This window comes from Pungitius pungitius, chromosome 11 (genome assembly GCF_949316345.1).
Source record: "Pungitius pungitius chromosome 11, fPunPun2.1, whole genome shotgun sequence".
Classification (NCBI taxonomy): Eukaryota; Metazoa; Chordata; class Actinopteri; order Perciformes; family Gasterosteidae; genus Pungitius; species Pungitius pungitius.
The window spans coordinates 4,483,104-4,506,591 of NC_084910.1; the positions used below are offsets into that span (position 1 = coordinate 4,483,104).

A 23,488-nucleotide genomic window follows, 5' to 3' on the forward strand; every position below is an offset into this window, starting at 1 on the left:
CACAACCAATTTAATATTCAAAGTGAGTTTCAGGAGGCTCCATGGGGAAAGAGACCTGCTCAGTGGGGGATAAGTAGTGCGTGCGTGTGAGTTGTGTAGTTGCACCTGGGAATCATTTCACGTTCAACCACACGTTCAACCACTAGCAAACATTTGGGAGATCCACTGTCGGTCATGTTTGAAATCCTGGCGATTGTGTCTAAAAGATTTTTGTCTTCATTTTATAAAATAACGGTGGCAATGTTAAAAGTTTACACTCACACTGTTGTTGTTACAGAGAATGAAGGTACTCGCAGAAAACAAGAAAATGTCAAGTCAGAAACAGGGTAAAGTGAGAACAAACAAAGAATGTGTTATTATTAATTAAACTATTTATTTATTTTACATTAAATGAATCACTCAAATACATCCAACATTAGACTTAATGATCCTTTAAATTATTTTTTTAAAAGGACGTGATAATGCATTGCTCCTGGATTGATAGTTGTGCGATGTCATCACCTGGCGACCATCTGTCCCGGGGCCTTTCACCAGTTGGACAAGCCCACAAAACCTCTAAAAAAGGAGAGGCATCCGGATCGGATGCCTGTACCACCTCAGCTGGCCCCTTCGGACAATTTGGATTAGTATTACCTTTGTCAAGGATGTAGGATCAGTTACTACAGTTACAAAATTAAATTGTTCAAAATCAAAGTGAAACAAAGTCACAAAGGGATGTATAAATACACCTCTGAAAGGTAAAGAGAGTCTTGATTTATGTACTTTTTGTGTAGCTGTTTAATCTGTGTTAAGACAGTTTCAACATAGCTGTCGGGGTTACATACAGTTACATTTTTTTTATAAATAGGGTTCATGATTTCTTCATCTTAAATGGATAGTTGCTCTATGAAGAGAGGAGAAGCTTCCAGATGGACAACCACCTCTGCAGCTCTCCACACAACAGGCCTGTGTGGTAGAGCAGCATGAGGGAAGCCACTCCTCGGTAAAGAGCCCACGACAGGCCGCCTGGTGTTTGCCAAAAGACACCCGAAGCTCATCACCAGGCCAACACCATCCCTACAGTGAAGCGTGGTGGTGGCAGCATCGTGCTGTGGGATGTTTTCCACTGGGACAAACTGGGAGGCCAGTCAGGATGGAGGGAAAGGTGAATGCAGCAATGTACAGAGACGTCCTTCGATGAAAACCTGCTGCAGAGCGAAAGCACACAGCCGAGACAACAAAGGAAAGACAAGTCTGGGAGTGTCCTTGAGTGGCTCAACATCTCTGGAGAGATCTGGAAGATCTGGACCCCCGACCCCCGTCCAGCCTGATGGAACTTAAATGGGAGAAAGTGCCCAGAAACAGGTGTGCCAAGCCAGCAGCATCGTTCCCAAGAAGACTTTAATTGCTGCCAAAGGTGCTTCAACAAAGTACTGAGCAAAGGCTGTGGATACTAAATTTGAAAAAAAAATGGAAGAAATCAAGCTTTTTTTCACTTTGTCATTATGGGGTGTTGTGTGTAAAAGTTGGAAGAAAAAAGTAATAGAATCCATTTGAAAATAAGGCATGAGTGAACAAAATGTGGAAGAAGTGAAGCGCTGTGAATACTTTCCAGACACACATAGATGAACACATCAACCAAAAAAAAACATTAACTCTATGCAGAAGACATACACAGATCATCAACAAAACAAAGCTTCCCCTCAGCTACACACAAACTCACTTATGACACTTTATTGATTGTTTATGGATCCCATTATGATGCATGGACCTTTTATAAAACACACCAAACAGGTTAAGCAACAAAGCCGACCCTATCTATACCGCTTGAGTATTTGATTGAACAATAGAAAATAATGTTGAAAAATGTAAATCATTTATATAGTTGAGTACATACATGTCTCTCTCACACACACACACACACACACACACACAGTTATAATCCACAGAAAGCACGTCCAGGATGGTGTATGGATTTTCGCAGCTTTGAACAAGCTCCTCTGGATTCCGCCTCGGCAAAGATTCAATGCAGTCAACTTGCCTCGTGTGTGCGTGATTGTGTACACTCAAAACGTACACACAACGCCACGTCACGCGCACACGTCTGGTCCTGGCAGGCTACCAACCTTGAGCAGATTACTGACCCTCAATCAATATCCACATCCACCAGGGGCTGATAAAACACCACGCAACCAGAGCAGGGGAGGAGGGGGAGAGAGAGAGAGAGAGAGAGAGAGAGAGAGAGAAGCAACTGTAGAAATTATTTACATTTTAGTTCTGTTGTTTAGTTAAGTATTCAAGCGATATAAGTGAGGTTGGCTTCATTGCGTGACCCGTTTGGTGTCTTTTATAAAAGGTTGAGTATTTGCGACAAATTGCACAGTTAACACAAGTTAGGGTTGCGTCCGATGTTCCTTTCAACGTCTCTCCTCCATCTATGTCTCTACCACTCTCCGCCCCCATCCCGACTCTCACCCCCACCATCATGCCTCAGGCGCTGACGTGTCAATCAATCTGTTGCCCGTTGCCGTGGCAAATCTCTGACCCCGCCTCTCCTCCTCCTTGCTCTTGTCAAATTGCATCCGCTGTGCTGATTGGCCGAGCACTGATGGCCTGCTATGTAGGCGTGCGTGAGTTCACGTTGTGGCACAATCCCACCACAAAATTAATTCTAAATACCAAATATATGCCGATGTAATAGTGTTAAAAGTGTCTGTGTGGAAAAAAAAACACAAGTAAAAAATATATATAAATAAAATATAATAAGATATAAGATGTTTGTTTACATGCTTTACAAGCATTGGGAAAGATACGGTTGGCCAACTATTGTGAAGATCCCTTAGCTTTCAAATTAGTAGGGCTGGGTATAAAATGTCACTATTTTGCTGGTTCCGACCCAAATGTGTGCAGGAGGGAACCCAAAGCTGTTAAGGAACAAACACCGAGGGGGATTCATTGGTTGTCATTGTTGTGTATTAAGCAAAAGGGTTAAGAAGAAAAAACAACAACTCATCGCGTAGCACATCGGCACAGGTATGGTGAGCATTATAAAAATACCCGGTCTGCATACACATGTTGAATTTGAACTGAACTGGAAGAATCTTGAGGATACGCCTACTGTTTACAACCAGAAAATGATGAATCATCTCATTTTCAAAGATATCACCCAGAATCAAGGAGGGAGTGGAAGAACTATGAATAATTTGTGCCCAAAAAAAAGGTAAATGCAGCAGCGTATAGAATATTTTCTGCTGTAATATCAGCGTTTTCATACCCAAACAAAACTGGTTTTGTACGGCTGTTGTTCTGCAGAAACACACATCTTTCCGACCCACGTGGACAAGCTCCCGCTGAAGCCACGAGCTGGTCTTGTTTCAGCCCAGTTTGTGTGTCAGTGTTGCTCCGAGGCTCATCAATCCCAGACATCTCTCTCAGTTCAACATGGACAACCCCTGTTCACCACCTCTTCACTCTCCCCCCCCCCCCTTTTTCCTTTCCTCCATAATCTGCGTACCTCCCTCTCTCCCTCCAGTCACACATGAAAGCCTGGCTGACTTATGCCCGTCGGAGGCGCATCCTTCACTACGAGGACAAGCGCTGAGAGGAGAGAGAGGAGGCTCCTGGATAACACCAATGAACTCAAAAACACACAATTAAACCCACCAGTTCCCACTGCATGGGCCAGAGCGGGTCATTGAAGGCGAGGGGCTGGTCGCTCTTATTCTCCTCAGGCTGCCTGTCAGATGTGGACTCTCCCCTCTGGGAACCTGCAAGCACACAGACCCATCATGTGTGGATGTGTGCGTGGATTTTTTTTTTTCCCTTGTTTTGAACTCTGACATCAGGAAGTCCCTAGTCTTCAACCAATGGCGGAAGGCCTCCCAGACTCCCCTCACTCTCCGGTGAGGTGGAATACTGTTGGAGGATTAGCATATCATTAGCATGTCATTAACATATCATTACTGCGCCACAGCTTGGCTCGCTGTCTGTTGATGTGATATCAGCTCATCAAGGCCTGCACCTTTCACTCCATACACTACATGCACATTCACTGCCACTTTGTCTCACACTTTCTTCACATTTTCACCCTTGCACAGCACTCTATATTGCTGCTGCTGCTGCTGCTGCCTCTCACACAGACACACAGACACACACAGACACACAGACACACACAATGGCTATGAATCAGCTTGTTTCATGGTATACTGTATGAATGGCGATTTGAATTATTATTATACTCGTTGGTAATGGGAATCCCACATTCCTGAAATGACTGCAACACAACATTGCACACGAACATGCAAGAATTAGTATTAATTAGCGGTCAAATGGATCCAAAAGCATTGGATTTGGTGTGCAACTTTCTGCGGTTCATAACTCACAAATCAAGTAATTACTTTCCCATTAGCCTATTACACTTTAATTAGGTCTCAGCATGTTTACAACGTACATTTTACGCATGAGTCCCCATATACACTCCTATACAAAGTGCTGTCAGTATTTTGTATTCTCGTTTCAACTTTCTCTAACCTCATGCGCTCCAGTTAAGTGTGTGTAAATGACCAGCGTAAACATAACGAATGCAACCTCAGAGTAAATGAGCGCGTGTTTAGGACAAGCTGTGCTTTTGGAGATCCATAAAGTCTTCTTCTTCTTATTCGGGGGCCTCCTGTTAATGCCGTGTCACCTGAGGGGTCACACTGTCACTGCAATAAATAAGACATTGTTCCAAAGAAAAATGTTTCTCCAAAGCAAGGCCATCAATGACCGAGGTTCATTGTCGCTTAGCAGTTTGTGGATATGTCAATATTTTTTTTTTTATTTGAAGTTAATTGCATGTATAATAAAATAAGAATTGTCTGCTTTTTGTAGTGCGTCAAATATATCCACTCCTCACTGGAACAACACTTTAAAACACATTTATGTAGTTCCAACCACTCAGAGCGAGACAGCAGCCTAGTAAAAACAAATAGTTGTGAATAAATACTTTGGATTTGAAGCAATTTGCAAAGGGCTTCAAGCCCATGGAGGTCAGCAAAATCATTACTTCACGCTGATAAAAAAAAACTTACTCTGAGTCAATTTGAGGTCCAGTTCTTCCACAGGAACCCGCTTGTCTCTGTAATGACTGTGCTGCCTCGTCACCTGACGAACCTGGCAATCACACCACACAAATGCATTACTTTGGGTAAGACATAAAGACACAAAAAATACAGACTGTGGTCAGTCACTAGAATATTAACACATTTAATTTGGTTTCTTTTCTCTATGTGTTGTGTCCACACCTTTTGTTCAGGTACTACATCTCTAACAATCATCAGCAATTTGTGAAGTCTTGTTTCGGCTTCGATTCATGCTAATAAAAGCAGTCAGAAACACGGAGCAGATGGCATATATTTGTTCTATATTTGGTTTTGTTCTGGTCCAGAAGAGAGGGAGAAACCATTGGACAGAGAGAGCATGGAGTCTTTATGGAGGAGAGTGAAAGGTTTCCTCTTCATTAGTTCAAAGAGTGCTCGCTCGCTTTCTCCATTGCGGCCCCATTGTCCTGGGTTAAAAGCAACGAAAACACCCCCACCTCACCTGCACCTCTGTCCTCTCCAACACACGCGCACACCGACACAGGAACCATTCCAGCCATCGGCTGCGGCTCGCAGCTTTGATCTGATAAGAGGCTGGTCCTTGTGAAGGTGGGCGCTCTAAATCAAACAGCGGATCACGTCCACACGCACACAAAACGCACACATAACATATCAGTGTCGGGCCGCTATTGTCCTCTTACACTTAAATCAGAGTGGAAGAGGTTGAAAATAAATACTACTGAGAGGCAGCTCCAGTCTTTTATGTCCTAAAAGCCTGCTTGCTTTATTCCCCCTTCATGTTCTTCAATTAGACTCAATTAACAAGAGGTGGTCTAAACTATCCAAGGAAGGGTGGGGGGGTGGGTGGGGGGGGCGGAGGGGAGGGGGGAGGGGCAGGGGGATACGACGTGATGTGTACAGTCATGCAAATGGAGATACATGAAAGATGAAATTAATCTAAAAAAAGTTAACACTATGGATTATATAGTGCACACATTTTAGCTGAGGATGAATTAAGTGGAATTTTTTAATGGTATGAAAACATCTGGAAGCTTGTGTCAGGTTTTCTAGATAAAAATTACTAAAAGACATTAAAAATGTCGCTACAAACAATTTAACGCTTGTTATTTTAAGGCATATCATATTTATATGTTTTACTTTTTTACTATACTTTTATAATGTGTACTTTTATATTCAGACCCTGTATTTATGGATCTCAATTTAGCTACATTTTATATTTTAGCATCAAACATTATGCAGTCTTTATAGAAGAGTTATAAGTTTCATTTTGCAGCTTATGAAAATTATTTGTAAAAATAAAAAACTCTTAAGCTTAACAATATCCACAGCAGTCTTATATGTTTTGGATCATAGTTGCTGCCCGGGCACGGATCCAAACAGAAATTCAATACATTAAAAGGTGCGTGCTCTGACAATGATTCAATTATGTAATTTGTTAACCATTCCACTCTGACACGAGTGCATTCCTGTCTTTGTTTTCTATTGTTTTCATTTCCCCAGTGTTGGGAAAACATTCTTTTCTTTAAATGACACAAATTTCACAATGCAGCATATTTTTTTGTTATGTACAACAAAACTGAGACACACACTTGGACGCAGACTAAAAGGGTGTGGCAGCATACATGTGTGTGGGCCACAACTACCTTGTTAAACCCCTCCAGCCCCTGCGGAGGAGGAGCAGCAAGGACACGGTGATCAATACACATGATAGGGAGCTAATCGCTCTCTGTCAAACCAGGCCCTGCCAGCTACTAATGGCACACACTCACTGGGGAATGTCTGTGTGTGTGTGTGCGTGTGTGTGCGTGTGTGTGCGTGTGTGTGTGCGTGTGTGTGGACATGGGCCATAATGGCAGATTGAGACTCTTTAGGGAGTGTTGCTCAAGGTTAGACTCAGGGGACGAGGGGCAATTGACCACACTGTCTGTGACACTGACCCCTCCACTGTCAGCGCATTCATCATCCAGCTGTGACATATAGACAGCACAGACACACACACACACACACACACACACAAATAATACCTCACTTACACAATGACATCACCAAACAGAAAGGTACGTTCTACAAACAGAACTTCTTTCAATGACACATGCAAAGCTAAAGAGACTGACTGATGAACACGGTTTGATATCAGTAAAAAATAGACAAAAGGTTGGACTATAAAAATATAAACCTGATTTGAAATTTAAAAAAAAAAAAGGTTTTCCAACAGCGAATGAAACATGATTGAACGGCTGAAGGAGAACTGACAGAGGCACAATGAGACAGTGAGGAGGTGGAGGAGATGAAAGACCGCAAGATGGAGGGAGTAAAAGTGTGTGTGTGTGCGTTCACAGATATAGCTCTATAGGACAAAATTGATTGATTGAGGAAGGTGGTAAGAAACAACAGAGAAAGACGTGGGTCTGGAAGTGTGTGTGTGTGTGTGTGTGTGTGTGTGCGCACATAATACTCCCATGTCTCTGTATATGAATGAGTGGATGGCAGGCAGCTGCAACCGTGTGATACGAGCAGAGCTGCACAGATATCAGCGCTGACATTTTGGGCTTCGCTACCCACTCACGGCCCCCTGGGAAAGGGATGGCGATGGCAGCGGCGGTGGACACTTGCCCTAGCCCCACCCCCACCACCTCCCTCCACCTGTCAATCACAACCGCTACGCCTCCGGAGGCTGGGGGCGGCCCCGGTTGCCCCCTTTGCTGGACCCCATGATGCCACGGAGCAGCGAACGCACCACGTGACCAACCAGCACCCTGATGCACCGCTGATCCCTATCTGGGCCTCAACCCCCCACCCAACCGCACCCATCTACTCTCTGCCTCTTCATTCAAGCTCCGATTGCGAGCTGCCAGGCTGATACCCGCTTACAGAGTAGGAGAGAGAGAGAGAGAGAGCGGAGGGGAGAGTGTGTGCTACCGCCCAATACAAGACGAACAGCGAAAACAACACAGAGGCACGTAAAAAAAAAAAAAAAGAAATGTGTGGGCTCTCCAGCAGCGAGCGGCGAGGGTAGAGCGGGGAGCAGGGAGCATACACCGAGCGAGAGGACAAAGATGAAAGGGAGATACACTTTGGCCCCCTCCTCTAGCCGTCTTTTAGGAAACCTCTCGCCCTCGCCTCCCCCCCCCCCCCCCCCTCCGCCCTCTCCCCTCTCCCACCGCCCACCGCCGGGCCCTCTGGTGTGTTGCTCACTCCATTGTGTCAGCCTTCAGAAGTGCTCAGTTTGAGTGGCAGGCCGTCACAGATCAGTTCCCTGCTAAAGCGGCCCGGCAGGCCGGGGTGACGGGCCAGGAAGGGATCTAAGTGGGGTTTATCAGCGCTTCTCAACGCCTCTCCGGCTCCCTGACACAAAAGAGAGGGGGTATTAAACATCTAAAGCAAACCAAAAAGCGTGAAAGCTCCTTATAGGGCCGCGGGATTGCGGATGTGACTAGAGTTTTTAAAAAAAAAAAGAAGAAGAAAAAAAAAGAAAAAGGAATGAAAAATAAGGAGGGGAAAAGCTCACAAATGCTTGAGCAGTAAGAATTCATTGAGGGAAATGTGTAGGTGAGAACAGTGAGTGAAGTGGAGGGAAAGCATCTGTAAAACCATCTCAATGAGGCTTTGTAGCTCACCACCTGTTTTCTAGGTGAGGTTGAGTGTATATGACAATATAGTATATTGCATTTAAAATTGAACATTACAAGGAGGGACATTGAAAAACCCCAAGTATAACCAAAATCCAGGCACTGAAAGTACGAAGACAACACACCCTCACTGAGTAATTTTTTGTCTCAGAGGCATTGAGTCCCCTTCTATGTAACAAACCTTCAAACACAAACAAAGCGGCTTCAGGACCGATCATCAAAACAGTGAACAAAAGAACAGGTGTTCAAAAATGTCGTTGGATCATTAATAAAAAGGAACTGCACAGAGGCTTCCAAACACTGCAAACCGAGCGAAGCAGCATGAACGCATGAAATGCAATGATGCTGGTTCGTAAGCCAGTTGGACAATGCAACAACTCTTCCTGCAGCAAAGCAAGGCAACGTTTGAACAACAAGGCCATTCAGAGAATGAGACCATAAGTCAATATTAAATTACATTTAAAAATGATCAAGAGCATTGATTTAAACATTAAACCAGGCTAGAAATAGAATACTAGTAATAAAACTAGTAGTAAAAGTGCAGAAAATACTTGAATCTGGTTCAATTAAAGGCAGCCGCGAAGAGAAAATTCTGTAGAGAGCCACCGATGTGAGACACCCTTGAGACAAGACGTAGACCCTTCTTCACTTTGTCATAGTGGGAAAAAACCAAGGAGCTCCCAATGACATAAATAATGGGTGGCGTTTGGCTCCTGCAGTGGTGCATGCTGGTTTACCGTCACAGCTCACTGGCACAAGTGAATTGAACTGAGCCATCTTTCATTTTATTGGGAACACCTGTATTTTTCCTTCTATGACAAGACAAAATCCCAACCAAAAATAAAGTATACTTTCTGTGGAACAATTTGGAAGTTTTCCCCTGGATTTTAGTCATGAACATCAAACCTAAAATGGGGTGGGGTGGGGGAAAAGATGGCGTCTCGGAGCCTCGGAGCTGCTAGCGGGGTGGTAACAGAAAGGCGCCGCTTTCACGAGGCTCCAGTTTAGACCAGCCGGACTGTAAATGATACAAAGAGAACAACCAACGAAAGTCAGGAGGACTGGGACAGCGGTTGTCTGCATGTGTCTACCGAGTACGTATAGCGCACCAGCAGGGACCAGTCAGTGTGCGTCAGGAGCTGGCAGGGGGTTCGTATCCGAGACATTTTGTGAAAGGTCAGCGTGGAGTTTGGTCCAAGACATCGTCTGGCTGTTTGAGAGTGAAACCAATAGTTAGGGAGAGGGTCAATGTGGGGGAGGTGAACGGCGCAGAGACTTGTGGGTGTTCAATATCTCCTGTCATACTGTAATAACGTGTGAACCGTGTGTTAGTTGCGTGAGTGTGCACGTGAGGCCTTGTGGCTTTATCGGTGCGGCTGTGTTTGTGCACTGCTAATTGTGTCATTAGCAGTGTGATTCAGACAAGAGGTGATTGTTGCTTTGCTGACTGACGGCGGCCGAAACCTCCTCTGAGAAACCATTTTGGACCTCAGCTTGTGTGTCACAGTGAGCTGCCTTTTTAGCACTTTTCAGGTCGGCCCTCAATTTCAACGGCCATCTTCTTATTCATCTTCTCCATTCTCGTATTTATTCTTCACCTCGTTGCTAGCTTGCAAATACCATCCGCTCGTCCTCTCCTTTCGACAAACCAAAACCTGAGTATTATCTCCAATCACCATTACCGTTATGAGCCGTTATCTAACCATGCTAACCATGCTAACTCTGCTGGATAATGCGACGATGAGAGATTGCCCAAGATCTGGTCCTCCTGCACATCTGTATTTACCAAACTGTTGGAATAAAGGCAGATAAAAAATGTTCAGTACACACACACAGTACTGTATTTCAAAACAAACTTCACAAAAGTCGATGAAAAAACAACTCAAGTCAGTTTAGTTCCACTTCATCTAACACCATCTTCTAATGCACCATCTTGTAATGCTTTTGCTGCACAATGAAGTCAAGCTTCCATTGGGAAAAAAAACTCTGAATTCCTCAAAAGAGCACCCCGTTGCTCTAGCTAGTTCCGTTTTCACCTCAGTGAGCAGTTTAAACCAACATCAACTCGGACTCGACGTTACGGCTCACTGCAGCGAAAGCCACATGCCGCGCAGTGCAATGCACGGCGACGCAGCGCGACCTGCACCGAGGTGGGTGGATTACAGCCAAAGACTTGGCAGCGGACCAGCAACTGTAGCCAACTCACAGTAATTATGTTTGGCATCACATAACCCATCGCAAACATATCTTCCGTATATCTATCCTAATATTGACTAATGGAAAACGGACGGCGTAATTTTAAACAAACAAAAAAAAAAGGCATGTCGGGATGCAGCTGTGCCTTTTTGGAGATGCAATGCCTAAGTATGCAATTGTTCATTATCCCAAAACATTATTTGTCCAATCCATTCATTTTAAGACTCATTACGAAATGTGAGACATTTTGGGGGTGCACATTCATTTTCACATAAAGTTACAAATGTAGAAAAGTAATTAAAGTCACAGTTTAATGAAATCATGAACCATACATGGAGTCACTGGAGACGCATAAATTACTTCAATTAATCACACGCACTCTGATTCAGATGATAACTCTGACTCCCAAAGTTGGGAATATCCACTCTTTGTCCATGCCTTCCTCTGGCTGGCGTGTCCTGGTGCACGCAAGCGTGTCCTTCTGAGGGTCTGAATGGGCTGCTGCTTTGTGCGCTTTTTGTTCGTGTGTGTCACTGTAAGGGCGGCGTTCCGCCCCCCCCCCCACCCCCCCGTCGGAGAACGGACGGGGCCAAAGCTGCATCCCTGACCCTTCTTCCCGGCCCTCCTCCCTCACCCTGTGCTGTCACGGGATGTCTCCGTGGACGACGGTTTCCATGGCAACGAAAGCCCCGTGAGCAGGCTGCATTGTGCCCTCCGAGGGGGGGATGCAGAGCGGCTTGTTGAGGGTGTGGGGGCTGGGGGGGGGCATAAAGTGATATTGGATGGAACAGGCACAGGGGCTAGACGATGAAGGTAAACAACTTTTAGCCATTACACACCACATGGCTCTGGGTTTTTTGTTTTTCATCCTTCACGCTAATCAACACTAGGCCCTGATTAAAACAGCAACGCCAGCTAAATGAACTTCCATTTGCATATACATGCTGTGTGAAATCAGAACCGATGCCAGAGTGTGAATTCACCTTGACGTGGCCGTGTTAAATGTATCAAACAGTCACGTCTAAGTAGCTGAACGCTCTGATTTGCTGTAGTTACAAATCCATTTCCCGCTGTGTTACACAGACGAGTGCGAGTCAGGCCAAGAAAAAAAAAAACAACAACATTTCAGCGGCTTGTTTTGGGAAACCTGCGTCTCGATGCCCTCTTTAGATCCTGAAGTGTGATGGGGATTTCATATATTTAACGGAATACTTACCCCTTGTGCTGCAGAAAGTCTGCTCTCAAAGGCGGCTCTGTCACGGCGCCCCCTGCTGTCTCTGAGGGTGTACACATCCTCCAGGCTGCCAACCTGTCGGCATAGAAACATGCGTCATGGTCAGGATATTAAACCATTGAATGCTTTACAGAACAGAGGCTTTGCTTGGTCAAGCACTTTTATACAAGAAACTTTAAAAATAGTGTGCCCTCGTGAACTTAAATGCATGAAAAATCATCAAAAAGGGTTTTCATGGTTACAGAGAGAGCCATGTGTTGGGTGTGAGGGTCGAAAGCCACAACGCATTCAGCCTTAATCACCCACACGACCCTTTGCACAACATGATATCAGCGTATCCCCTCCGGCCATCTGTCTTGTGTGGGTTTTCCTGCTGGATGTGGGCCGAAATCAAATCGCACACAGTTTATCTAACCTTATCCTGGGCTTTTCATTTCCAAGCCTTATAAACTGAAATCGTATTGACCGCCTGGGAGAGTTAGAACTAACTAAGTGAAATCTACTCAGCGGCGGTTGTGTGCCCGACGCACAATGTGTGTGTGTGTGGGGCTTGCTGATACTATCTCCCTTCACATTCATTCTCTCTATTCTCGGTCCCTGAGGTGCATCAGGGCTGAGACTGCAGAGTAAATTGTCCCAAATTGAGTTCCTTCTTGCCGGCAGATACAGGCCACATCCCGACCGTTTAGATCGAGAGAGGGAGAGAGAAAGCAGGAGAGAGAGAAAACAATCACAGCACACATCACCCGCTTGACAATTTTCTCTCTAATTTCGCTCTTTGCCTTTCCCTTGCACCGCCCCCCCATCACCCCCCCGCCCCCCCATCCCCTCCTCTGTTGATTTCCCCGCTGCCTCTCTTTCGTCAGTCCATTATACTTCTGCTTCGTCCTCGGTGTGTCTTCCCTCGTCTTTGTCTGCCGAGATAGGTTTACATGGGTCTCTTCTCGCTCAGCGCGGCTTTTTCCTTTATTTAATGATTCCCTGACCTCCTGCTTGTTCTTATTTCTGCTCCTTCTTATTCCGTCCTTTTGCCCTCTGTCCCCTTTCCGCCTCACTCCCACCAACCAAACTCCCTTCGTTCGCTCGCTCCCCCTGTCCCTCCCTCCCTCCTTCCGTGGCAGGCTTTACACGGTGACATGGTTGGCCATCAGCGCGGACCCCCGCCCCCCTCCCCCCCGGGTGGGGGAGCCTCGTTCTGACAATAATCACACAGTAAGTTTATAACGCTGGCAGCCCAGCTGAGCTGAGCTGAACTGAGCACACACGCGCCTCCCCCGACGCCGATCCACTCCATTTAACTCAGCAGGGGAGCGGCAGGCTGGGGCAGCGTCAAAGCCTGTGACAGGAACAGGGACGCCATTGGGTTTTTGGGATGGTGGGTGAGGGGGTGGTGGTAATGGAGGGCTGGTGATGGAGCAGTAGCTGGAGACAGATATGGAAATGGGATGAGGAAGGGTGGCTGCAGCTGAAACTGTTGCTGCAGGGGATGAAGAGGAGGGGGGGACGCTGCAAACTTTAGGTTTTGGACTTTTAGGTTGGGGCAGAAGGGGCTGTTGCGTTTTTTTTTTAAATCAGCATGGTAAAACCACTCCTCGCTGAAATGAGTCCCCCGTCCCTGAGAACGTGTGCATTTTAAAATGTATATGTTAGACATTCAAGGAATTTGACATTGCAGTTGATTAGATGCCTAAGAGTTAAGGCCTTTAGAAACCCAAGACAAGTGACCTCCCTGACCTTGGCTCTCAGAGGGGAAAAAAAGAATTACCCTCATAGAATCAGTTAAGGTACAACTTAACATATTCATTCAAATCATTCTCACAGTTGCATAGGGACAAATACAATTTTAGCAGTGATGTTTGGGTTTAGCTTAAAAAACTATGATTTACTAAGATGCTCAGGCTGACACTGATGGTGTATTTGTCCCAATCCTGTCTGCACAGGACGTTCTGTGCAGTATGCAACATCCTTTTGGTACGCACTGCGACCCACGCGGCTATTTATGTCCCAACCACTAGTACGAGTGGGACAGGAATCCCGGAGCGTGAGATTGACAGTCGGCCGAGCCTGGTTAGCCGGGTTCATCAAGCTCAATGGACAACTGTCTGCCAGCCTCCGGCTGCAGATTCAGCTCACTGCGATGGGAATAAATACATACTCAACAAAATAGCATTATGTCTCTTTAGAAGCGGTGTCCGTGTTGCTCTGGTTGACCAACAGAACATTGGCACTGGCGCTCTCCCTGGTCCTGATCCTGTGTCACTTATGAAGGATGCGCTCTCTCTCCTGTCCACACCTATCCCAGCAAGTAGGAACCTCCCTGGCTTCACCTGTAGCTTAGTTTGTGTTTTTTTCTTAAAGATACGGGTGCATGCCAGCTTCAGCCCTCAGACTCCTATGCAGTTCTAGATTAAGCCTCTGATGGGAGTTGAAGTTTTGTTTAGCCTAGATAATAGCAATTGAAGTGATGATAAAGAGACTGCAATTATATAGAGGTTATGTCTAAAGTTCTTTATAATACTAAGTGGGTAACCATGCAAGGCATCGGATGTGGACAGAATTAGGCAATGACCCGCTCCACTTGCTGAGCCACGGCAGCGTCTCCTTACTTTGACCCTGCGGCTGCGTTCAAATAGTCCTTTTCTGTGAGGAAGGTTCCCAACTGAGTAAAATCACAAAGGTATTTAAGTGGCTGCCATGATAAGAGCGTTTTTCCGTCCCACAATTCCTTGCAGCAGCAATATTTGAATAGCAACGTATCATTCGACCATGACCGAAAAACAAATGAGACACTCACGCACTTTTGCACTCTGTAATAATCCTTGGATTCACTTTCAAAGGAAATATTTAATTCATATTGCAACGTTGTTATTAAAGTAATACTATGAACCTGGTTGTTTTATGTAGTCTGCATGGCTCAGCACTGTAACAACACATGGACGAAGGCATCTAAGATGCTTCTTTGTAGTCCATCTTTGGAGAAATATTGCTGATGCACATTGACGTCACTAAAATGAGTCTCACGTCGCATCACAACTACGTAGCTTGTGGTCTCCTTCACTCTCAAATTCCCATCGACTCCCGCTGAACGGAGGTGTAAATCTAGAGCCGGATATTTCAAAACTAAAAAAAATAATTGGCAAGGCAGCTAATTGAGAAAATGTGTTGTTTGTAGTTTGTGTGAGCCAATCCTCTACTTCTGTGAAAGCAGTCTTGATGTGTCATTTCGACAACTTTGCATTGTTGACACTGGATGCGCATAACGCACACAAGTACACACCACCGAACTATAACTGTACATGAAAATGAGGGCTCATTTTCATCTGAAAAAAAACTGAAAAGCACACACTTAAAAACACAACAATTCAAAATCATACACACACACACACATCGTGGTGCCCTGCCAGAGCAGGTTCAGAGCAAAACAATATGAGGCCAATCAGGGGACGGTTGGTATGGCTCTCCCTCTGCTAATGAAGGCACTTTGAAAAGGTAATCTAATTCACCAGTAGCAATTAAGGCTGGGAGCGCCTTGTCACTATCAATTATCCGCTCCTTCACTCATGTTCTCCGGTGTAGACGCCGGGCCTCACTGACACACAGCACTGTCGGACAAATCAACCCCATCAGCGAGCCAGTCATTAAGAACACTATCCGTGAGAGTTTTCAGACGGACACACCAAGAGATGGATAGATACTGTATCCTTGAGTCATTGCACAGTGAACTAAGTGAGCTTGACGGGAATCGGGGCGTCCAAGCCGTCTGCAGTCGCAGGTAGATCTATTACATAACGGATCCATAAACAGTGTGGATGATGGATCTTAGAAAGTGCAACTGTAGGGGGCACTGACTGAAGTTACAACATTCATCAAATAATGGTTATTTATCAAAACTCCCGCTAGAGTGACGCGTTATGTTTTACAGCGCTTGAATAGTAGGGCCCTGACTGTTGACATTTACCTCCATCGTGCTGCTGTAAAACTAAAACCACCTGTGCGTCACGCTCCATTTGAGTCTCAATGCATTCATGAAAACAATGATGTCATGAGACTTCTTGAATGTATGTTATAGGAGATCATATATACATTACAAGTCAAAGGTTTGGACACATTTTCTAATTCAATTCAATGAGAAAGTGTGTCCGAACTTAACAAGAACCGATAATCTGTGTTAAATATAATTACATGGAAAAACTGAAAGGAACTGTAGAAAGAATCAAAGCATCGGACTAAACTTCCACCTGTTTATTATTGGCTGTAATGCACTGATTTAAGTTCTACATAAACTACTTGAAAGTCCTTCAGAAGTGAAGGCTGAGTCCGCGACACTGACATTGGAGACAGCGCACCTTAGCCTGTCGCCCTCGTCTCCGGCTAAGGACAACATCTCACATCAACTAGACCTTCAGAATCCAGACACAGATATGAGGCGACAGACGGGTCTACTCAAAAGGCTCTTCTCAGGCTCCTGATTGCTTAACTGAATCTCTCCAACGAATGACCTTAGTCCAAGGCGCTGGTGAAGAGGGGATTAGCATAACAGGGCTGCTGCTGCTGCTGTAAGGAGAGCGCTGCACAGCTTCCAGAGGACGATACGCGGGCTCCACTACGTCGCTGCAGGAAATCAAAAGCCTACTGACAGATGTTAACGATACACGGATATCAACTTATTGCCATCTGAAATGTAAATTCAATCGGAGACGGTCTTGTTTAAGGGTCATTTGAAGAAGTAATACACCATCATTAACAACTATTGTGTGCTCAAGCAATCAATTGGCTATTATCTTGATTGAAGAAAAAGAATGTTTTAAAAAAAGGAGAAAACTTAAATACGACACTAGATTGTCAAATCAAACGCACTCTCACATAAGAATTTGGTAGCTTAAAGTTCAATAAATGTCTCCATTCACAAGCAGAACACAGAAAAGATGACAGGAACATAAGACAGCTTAGCTGATCCTCTCCCAGGATGAAACATATGGACCCCACTGCCACCACAGCATTTACAGGAGTGACTCTGTCTATTGAGAAGTCCTGTGTGACTGAAAGCGGACGAAAACAGTTTGCTTCCCAGTAAGAGGAATTATACATTGAATCTATACACCTCGAGCACGTCTGCAGAGGGTTATTTGAGATCATGTGTGAGATGAACTGTGAAAGACATAAACATTAAAACGACTGCAAATACGACGAGCTCAGCACCAACATGTCAGCTAGAATGGGACAGAAAACAACCATGTTGGTCTTCTGTATTTGTAATACAAAGAAATGCAGGGTGACTATTCACTGATTGCAATCAACATAATGTACTAGTCACAATTAGTAAATTATAGTTTACAAATAATCTAACCTGTATGTTTAAGGGTTGTAGGAGGAAAGCCTCAGACACAGCTGCCAGTGTATTAAAGCAAAGGACATTCTTGTCGTAAGGCCACACTGATAAACGTTAATCCAACTATAGACAGGTCTGTGTGGACTTTCTGATACTCCTTCAAACAATTAAAAAGCAGTGTCATTCAATAGGCTGCACAGTATATTATTATGAGGAAACAACAAGTAACCCAGATTAGCTCCAAGTCTGGCTGCTGCTGCTGAGAGGAACCACTAATAAAACATTTTAAAAAGCATGGACTAAAGAATGATTTTGACATCAGAGCGAAGACAAAGAGGAGAAATTTATCAATTACAAAGCCGATTTGTAATCGTCCCATAAAGGCTTTTTATTTTGGCATCTGGTAACTGGGGCACACTTGAGATGTTGTGGACTCCAGACCACCTAAACCCAGCTCAAGCAACGATTCCAACCATCTCGTCCACCTATAAGATTTGGAAAAGAATTCATTAAACTGGATCATTGTGTCTGATCATAGCAGCTTATTGATGGAAATGATTTCATTGTGTTATTTTCCCCATTCTGTCATGAAGCATTCTTGTTATCTGGAGTCATGGATTTATGTTTATGGAAGTATGTGTAGTTATTCCACATTTTTCTTCAGTTTTCTATCAATAAATAAGGCCTTTGCTTCCTCTTCAAGCGTCGAATCAGATTATCGTACTGCACAGCGTATGATTGAAGGATCCGGGCATCACAATTCAAAACAACTCACTTGAAGGAAGAAGCAGATTTAAGGCATCGTGAGTCACACCTGCTCAATAAGAGCGGCAGGTGTTGTGATCTACGCATTTTATCTTGTTCCTTAATGTCTGTTTTTTAACGTTTTGTATATTTGTCATGTTTTTGTCCTTTTATTTATTTGTTCAGTTCTTTTTTTTTTGTTCGCTAAAAGACATTAAAATCGTGACTTGATATGAAGTGTTGTGATGTTTTCTGAGAATTGTTTGAAGCTCCTTTTACCTTTTTAAATTCTCTTTGCTCGAGGCCAATCTGCAAACACCCACATTACAAGTCTGATGCATTCAGGCACACCGGCCCATCTCCACGCTGTTAGGAAACAATGAATGTTCTACACATGATACCAGAATGAAGGCTAAATACCGGTCACAAAACGGGTTACATTGCAAACGTCTTCTGAACTTCTTAGTATGCGTCAATATACAATATCAAAGAGAAAGCTGATGCCAGACAGACCAAGTCAATAGCCAGCTGGTAAAGAGTTACCAGCGGTTTTAATTCCAGAACGCTCCATAAATAAATCAAATACATTATTGATATTATTCTTATGATTATCAATGTGTTTCTTTTTGATATGGTATTATAAATTGCATTATTTATTGATTTCTGATAGTCCATAACTTCATTGTTTTTCTAGTTTGATGTTTCTTCTTTCACCCGCTTACTATTCATTGAAGCTTCAAGGCTTATGGAAAATGTGTCAAATCTGAAGACACAATAACTAACACTAAAACAGCAGTGACGAGACACGCAGCCAGACAGGGTTGACAAGCGATCTCATCGGTTTACGGTTTGGGGTTTTGACGAATGAAAACAAAAATGCTTGATACTCGCCTGTGATTTTTTCATATAAAAAAATATTCACACTGATGTAAATTAGGCAGACAGTTGCAACAGGTTTTCAAGAAAAAAAAGGTTCCAAAAGATTATCACAGCTAGTGGGATCATAAAGTAATAATCTTTTTTTTTTTTTTTTACATATTTACGTGTGACTTAATCCCCCGGTGTGCAAAGGCCTACAGCCTGATTCCAGCATGACTCCAGCATCGGATCATCGGTTCAGCAGAGTTGGACGCACGCCCCGCTGACGGGCCTCAAACAGCCAGCGACCGAGGGAGGGAGGGGTGGAGGCAAAAAGCATGAAAGGATAAGGACAAAAACAAGCACAGACAGCCAGAGTCATTGAAGCAGTGTGTGAGAACCCCCCCCCCACACACACACACACACTCCCGATGGAGAAAGCAGCCGCTGGTGCCATGCTAAGCGCCCTACAGGAACAGTGGCCCTCCACAGTATGGAGACGCAGAAAGGAAGGATAGGAGGAGGGCCGGCTGATGGAGGAGGGAGGGGGGGGGGGTGTGCTAGGGGCTAAATGGGGTCAGCGTTCAGCCTTGTTGGTTACAGTATTGGCAGGAATGCAGGCGACAAGGCTTCTAGAGTCCTCGTTAAAGTGACCAGTGCAAAGTCACAACTCGATCACACCCAAGCACCCAGACAGGTCCTCATAAAACCATAACATGAAACCTATGAACGGGTACAAAATCTAAACGAGACAAGAAGAAAGACTCATTTCTCAACACAACTACTATAATAATTATAGAAAAAGGCCCATGTTCTACTGTCCCGTTTTGTTTTGTAAGGTTACACACAGTTGATTGTATGTTTATCTATACTATCTATAACTTAGCTAGCTTCTTGAGGTCTTTAGCTGGTTATTAGTAGAGGCTAAAGGCTTTATAAGTTCTGTTTTTACAGGTTCTTGTAAAGCTGCAAAATTGGTCCAAATTTGGTGGTGGCACATTCAACTCAATTAATGCCCTTAAAAAGGTCCACTTAACTAAAATGTACCAAAAAGTGCGTGAAACTGCCCAAGTAACCTTGTCAGCTATTTTTTTTATTATTTTTTTTTTACAGATGCAAACAATCCTTCCTTACTGCCAAAATGTGATACTGGAACATTCCCTGTATTTTACAGACGTACACTCTGTAAACAAACAACACATTCTATCTGCTATCACATTAGTCACACATTGCACAGGTTTGGACTGGATTCTTTGGTTTTAAAAAGTTTTTCAATAATTGTGCCATGGGTACAAGACATAGAAAAACCAACATACATAAAAAGACAAAGCTTATAATAAAGCTTCCTCATATCCCTTCCTTTCAGCTGTTTTTATAAACCCAATTCAAACTAAAACGTGCAATTGTCACCTATGAGACTTGTGTGTTCCTATCCACCATCTTCCTTTATTCATCTTCACTCTTTCGCCATCTCTCTCTCCATTTCAATATTGAAGAGAGTTTTATTAAGGGCTAGACTCGGGTGTGCTGAGGCGCTCTCAGTAATTTTCCTACAAAGTGCTTTAATCCATCACACGGCCAACATGTGGCCTTTGCAGCCATACATCATCTCAGCCCGGGGAGAGAGAGAGAGAGAGGGAGGGAGTGGTAGTGTAATTTCTGCTCTGCTCCTCCTCCCCTTCTCCTTCTTCATCTTCCACCAGAGTTTCCCACCTGGGAGGGAACCACATCTCCTCCACATATTCCTTAGTCAAGTCCTTTTACAAATGAGAGTGAGGCATGAGCGAAGATGGAGCGCGGGGGGGGGGGGGGGGGGGGGGAGTAAGCAAAGAGAGAGAGAGAGAGAGAGCGCGAGAGAAAATGAAAGAGATGGAGATAGCCATGAGTGAATGAATGTGTGATGGAGAGAGAAAGAGATAAGGAAAATGGAGAAAAGCTTACTGGAATGAATTAAAATTGGGGACAAAAGCGGGTGAGAGGGAGTCAGACCGTGTGTGTGCGTGTGTGTGTGTGCGCGTGCGGTGCATGCAATATGCGCAAGGTGTGTGCATGTGTACTTGAATGAGCAAATCGAAATAGGGAGGGAACGAGGGGAGATGGGGGGGGGGGGGAGAGAAAAAGAAATAAATAAATAAAAGTGCCGCACTTCCCGGCATGCAGCTGGTGCAGCGTTGCCCTCTGCGTTGCCCCCGGCCAACACCTGGCTTTCCATTTCGCTCCCCCCACCCAGCCCGCGCCGAGGAGCGGCGCTGAACCCTGGGCAGCCTGACTAATGGAATGGGCCCTCTCGTCCAAGCATTAGAGGATTGGTGTCCCTCTCTGCGCCCCCTGGGTGCCCCGCGGTACAGAAGAGGGAGAGGACGGGGCGAGGGGCAAGACTGTGGCACATTGGCCTTTGTTTGCCAGACTCACTCACACACACACACGGATATAGACACACAAACACGCGCACACACACACACACACGGCCGTAACACATCATCCACGAGTAATCCGGCCCGAGTGAGGCTAGACGTTGCTTAGAGTCTGACTGGGGCCACTTCTGAGGAGGTTATTAGATATTCTGAATTGGACGCGGCGCTACATGGTTTTGGAGAAGAAGCTCCCTGAAAATGTGTGCGACGGCTGATCGCGACGCGTTTGTGGGATTTTCATTTAGACGGTAAATCCAGTGCTCTACCTCAATTACATCTGCTTTGCTCTGATGGAAAACACACCTCGTGAGTACAGAGGGATATGAGGGGAGGGGAGGGCAGGAGGGGGGGGGGGGGGCGGGGGCATGGAGCGGATTGAATCTCCCGATGAGCTGATAGCACGTCCGCGGACAGCAAGCCAGGCTGCGGTGCAGTAATGGGATGCTAATCATATGCTAATCTGCCAGCAGTATTCTACCTCACTGGAGAGATGGGGAGTCTGGGAGGCCTTTCACCATCGGTTGGAGACCAGGGACTTCCGGAAGTCAGAGTTCAACACACACACACACACACACACACACACACACACACACACACACACACACACACACACTTAATTCTTGAAGCAGCAATCTCAGCTAAAATAAAAACAATGCAATGGATAGACCTAATCCGCCTCTAATCGGATTTGCAAACTCTTAAGTAAGCAAGAAATAAGACCTGTAAACAATGCAGTATCATGTGATGTAATATAAATCTGGGGCGGCTTTATTGTAAGTAAGCCTGCAAGCTTCTTTTTGAAATCAGCGTGTGACATCAAGCCGCTGTGCTGTTGTTCTGTGGCGGCGTAAAGTGAAAGAGAAAATCATCAATTTCAGATAGCGATCGGGTTCTTATTTTCTTTGTCATTGTGTGTGAAACCCTGCACCTGTAATGGCTGCCATTACCTGCCTAGTCAAAGCATCCCTTTCTCTCTGGCTCATAATGATTGCATTAAACCACCACATCCTTGGCTGGAGATGAGACCCCCCCCCATGTACGAATGTAATCTTTGAACCCACGTCGGCACTGCCACACAGCCGTAATAATCACCAGCTTCCTGGGAGAGCTGCATTTGCAGTGGGTTTTTTTTTTTTTTTCAACTAAAACGTGGCCACGTTTCACTGAATCACGATTTACCCTCCAATTTAACAAAAACAAGGAGCGGTGACAAAACTATAAGCCATCTTTAAACATTTCTAAATGAGCGAGGTGGAAGACAAGTCAAAGATAAACACCATCTCCGACGCATTTACAATTCATAAAGAGACACCGGGGAAGGCTCCAGTGGGTCTCTGATACCAGAGACACCTGCGAAAAAGCAACAAACTGTAATGCATCGCAGCGGATCGGTCCGTGTGGCATGAAGACGTCATCGCGGGTATTTTGCTTTGTTTTTCCTCTGTATTTCACAGTTGCAAAATGGATATGTCAAGTCTGCGCAGCGGCGAGACGAGATGACATTTTCCTGGATGCTGAACACTAAATCAAAGAGACCAACAGTATGTTGAGTGCCAGCATGGAGACATTTGATTCCCATTCCGCTCCTGCTGCATTACTACTGGAATCCTCCCAGGCTGGAGCAGAGGATTGTCAGACTTTTCATTCCACTTCAATAATTACACACACACACACACACGCACACACACGCACACACACCGCAAATTGTCAAGTGCTGGCTTCTCTTTGATATCACTATATTTACAATAGATTTGACTTAACAAAGGCGATTTGGTGTCAGTGACATTTAGCATCAGCCTCTGGCGACAGACAGGTAGGGGAAAACCAGTCAGCTGATTGGACCTGGGGGGGGGGGGGGGGGGTTGTGGATGTGGGGGATTGTTTGAGGCTCTTCCTATGGTATGTTGGCTCCAGGGTTGGATGTCTTATTAACACACTTACTGCGTACCCTTGACAATGGATTACTGCAAAAATCGACACTGCTGCAGGGTCGATGCACAGTT

General features: G+C 44.9%; 1 protein-coding gene across 1 annotated transcript in view; it reads right to left on the minus strand.

The window, feature by feature from the left end:
* LOC119197399 (proprotein convertase subtilisin/kexin type 4-like) overlaps positions 1-23,488 on the minus strand; it is a 128,119-nt gene that overhangs the window by 98,642 nt on the left and 5,989 nt on the right. Inside the window, exons 5-7 of the mRNA XM_062565508.1 lie at positions 12,123-12,215; positions 5,052-5,133; positions 3,643-3,746 (exon numbers count right to left, since the gene is read on the minus strand). Coding sequence (XP_062421492.1) covers positions 3,643-3,746; positions 5,052-5,133; positions 12,123-12,215 — 279 coding nt within the window. The remainder of the gene's footprint in view (positions 1-3,642; positions 3,747-5,051; positions 5,134-12,122; positions 12,216-23,488) is intronic.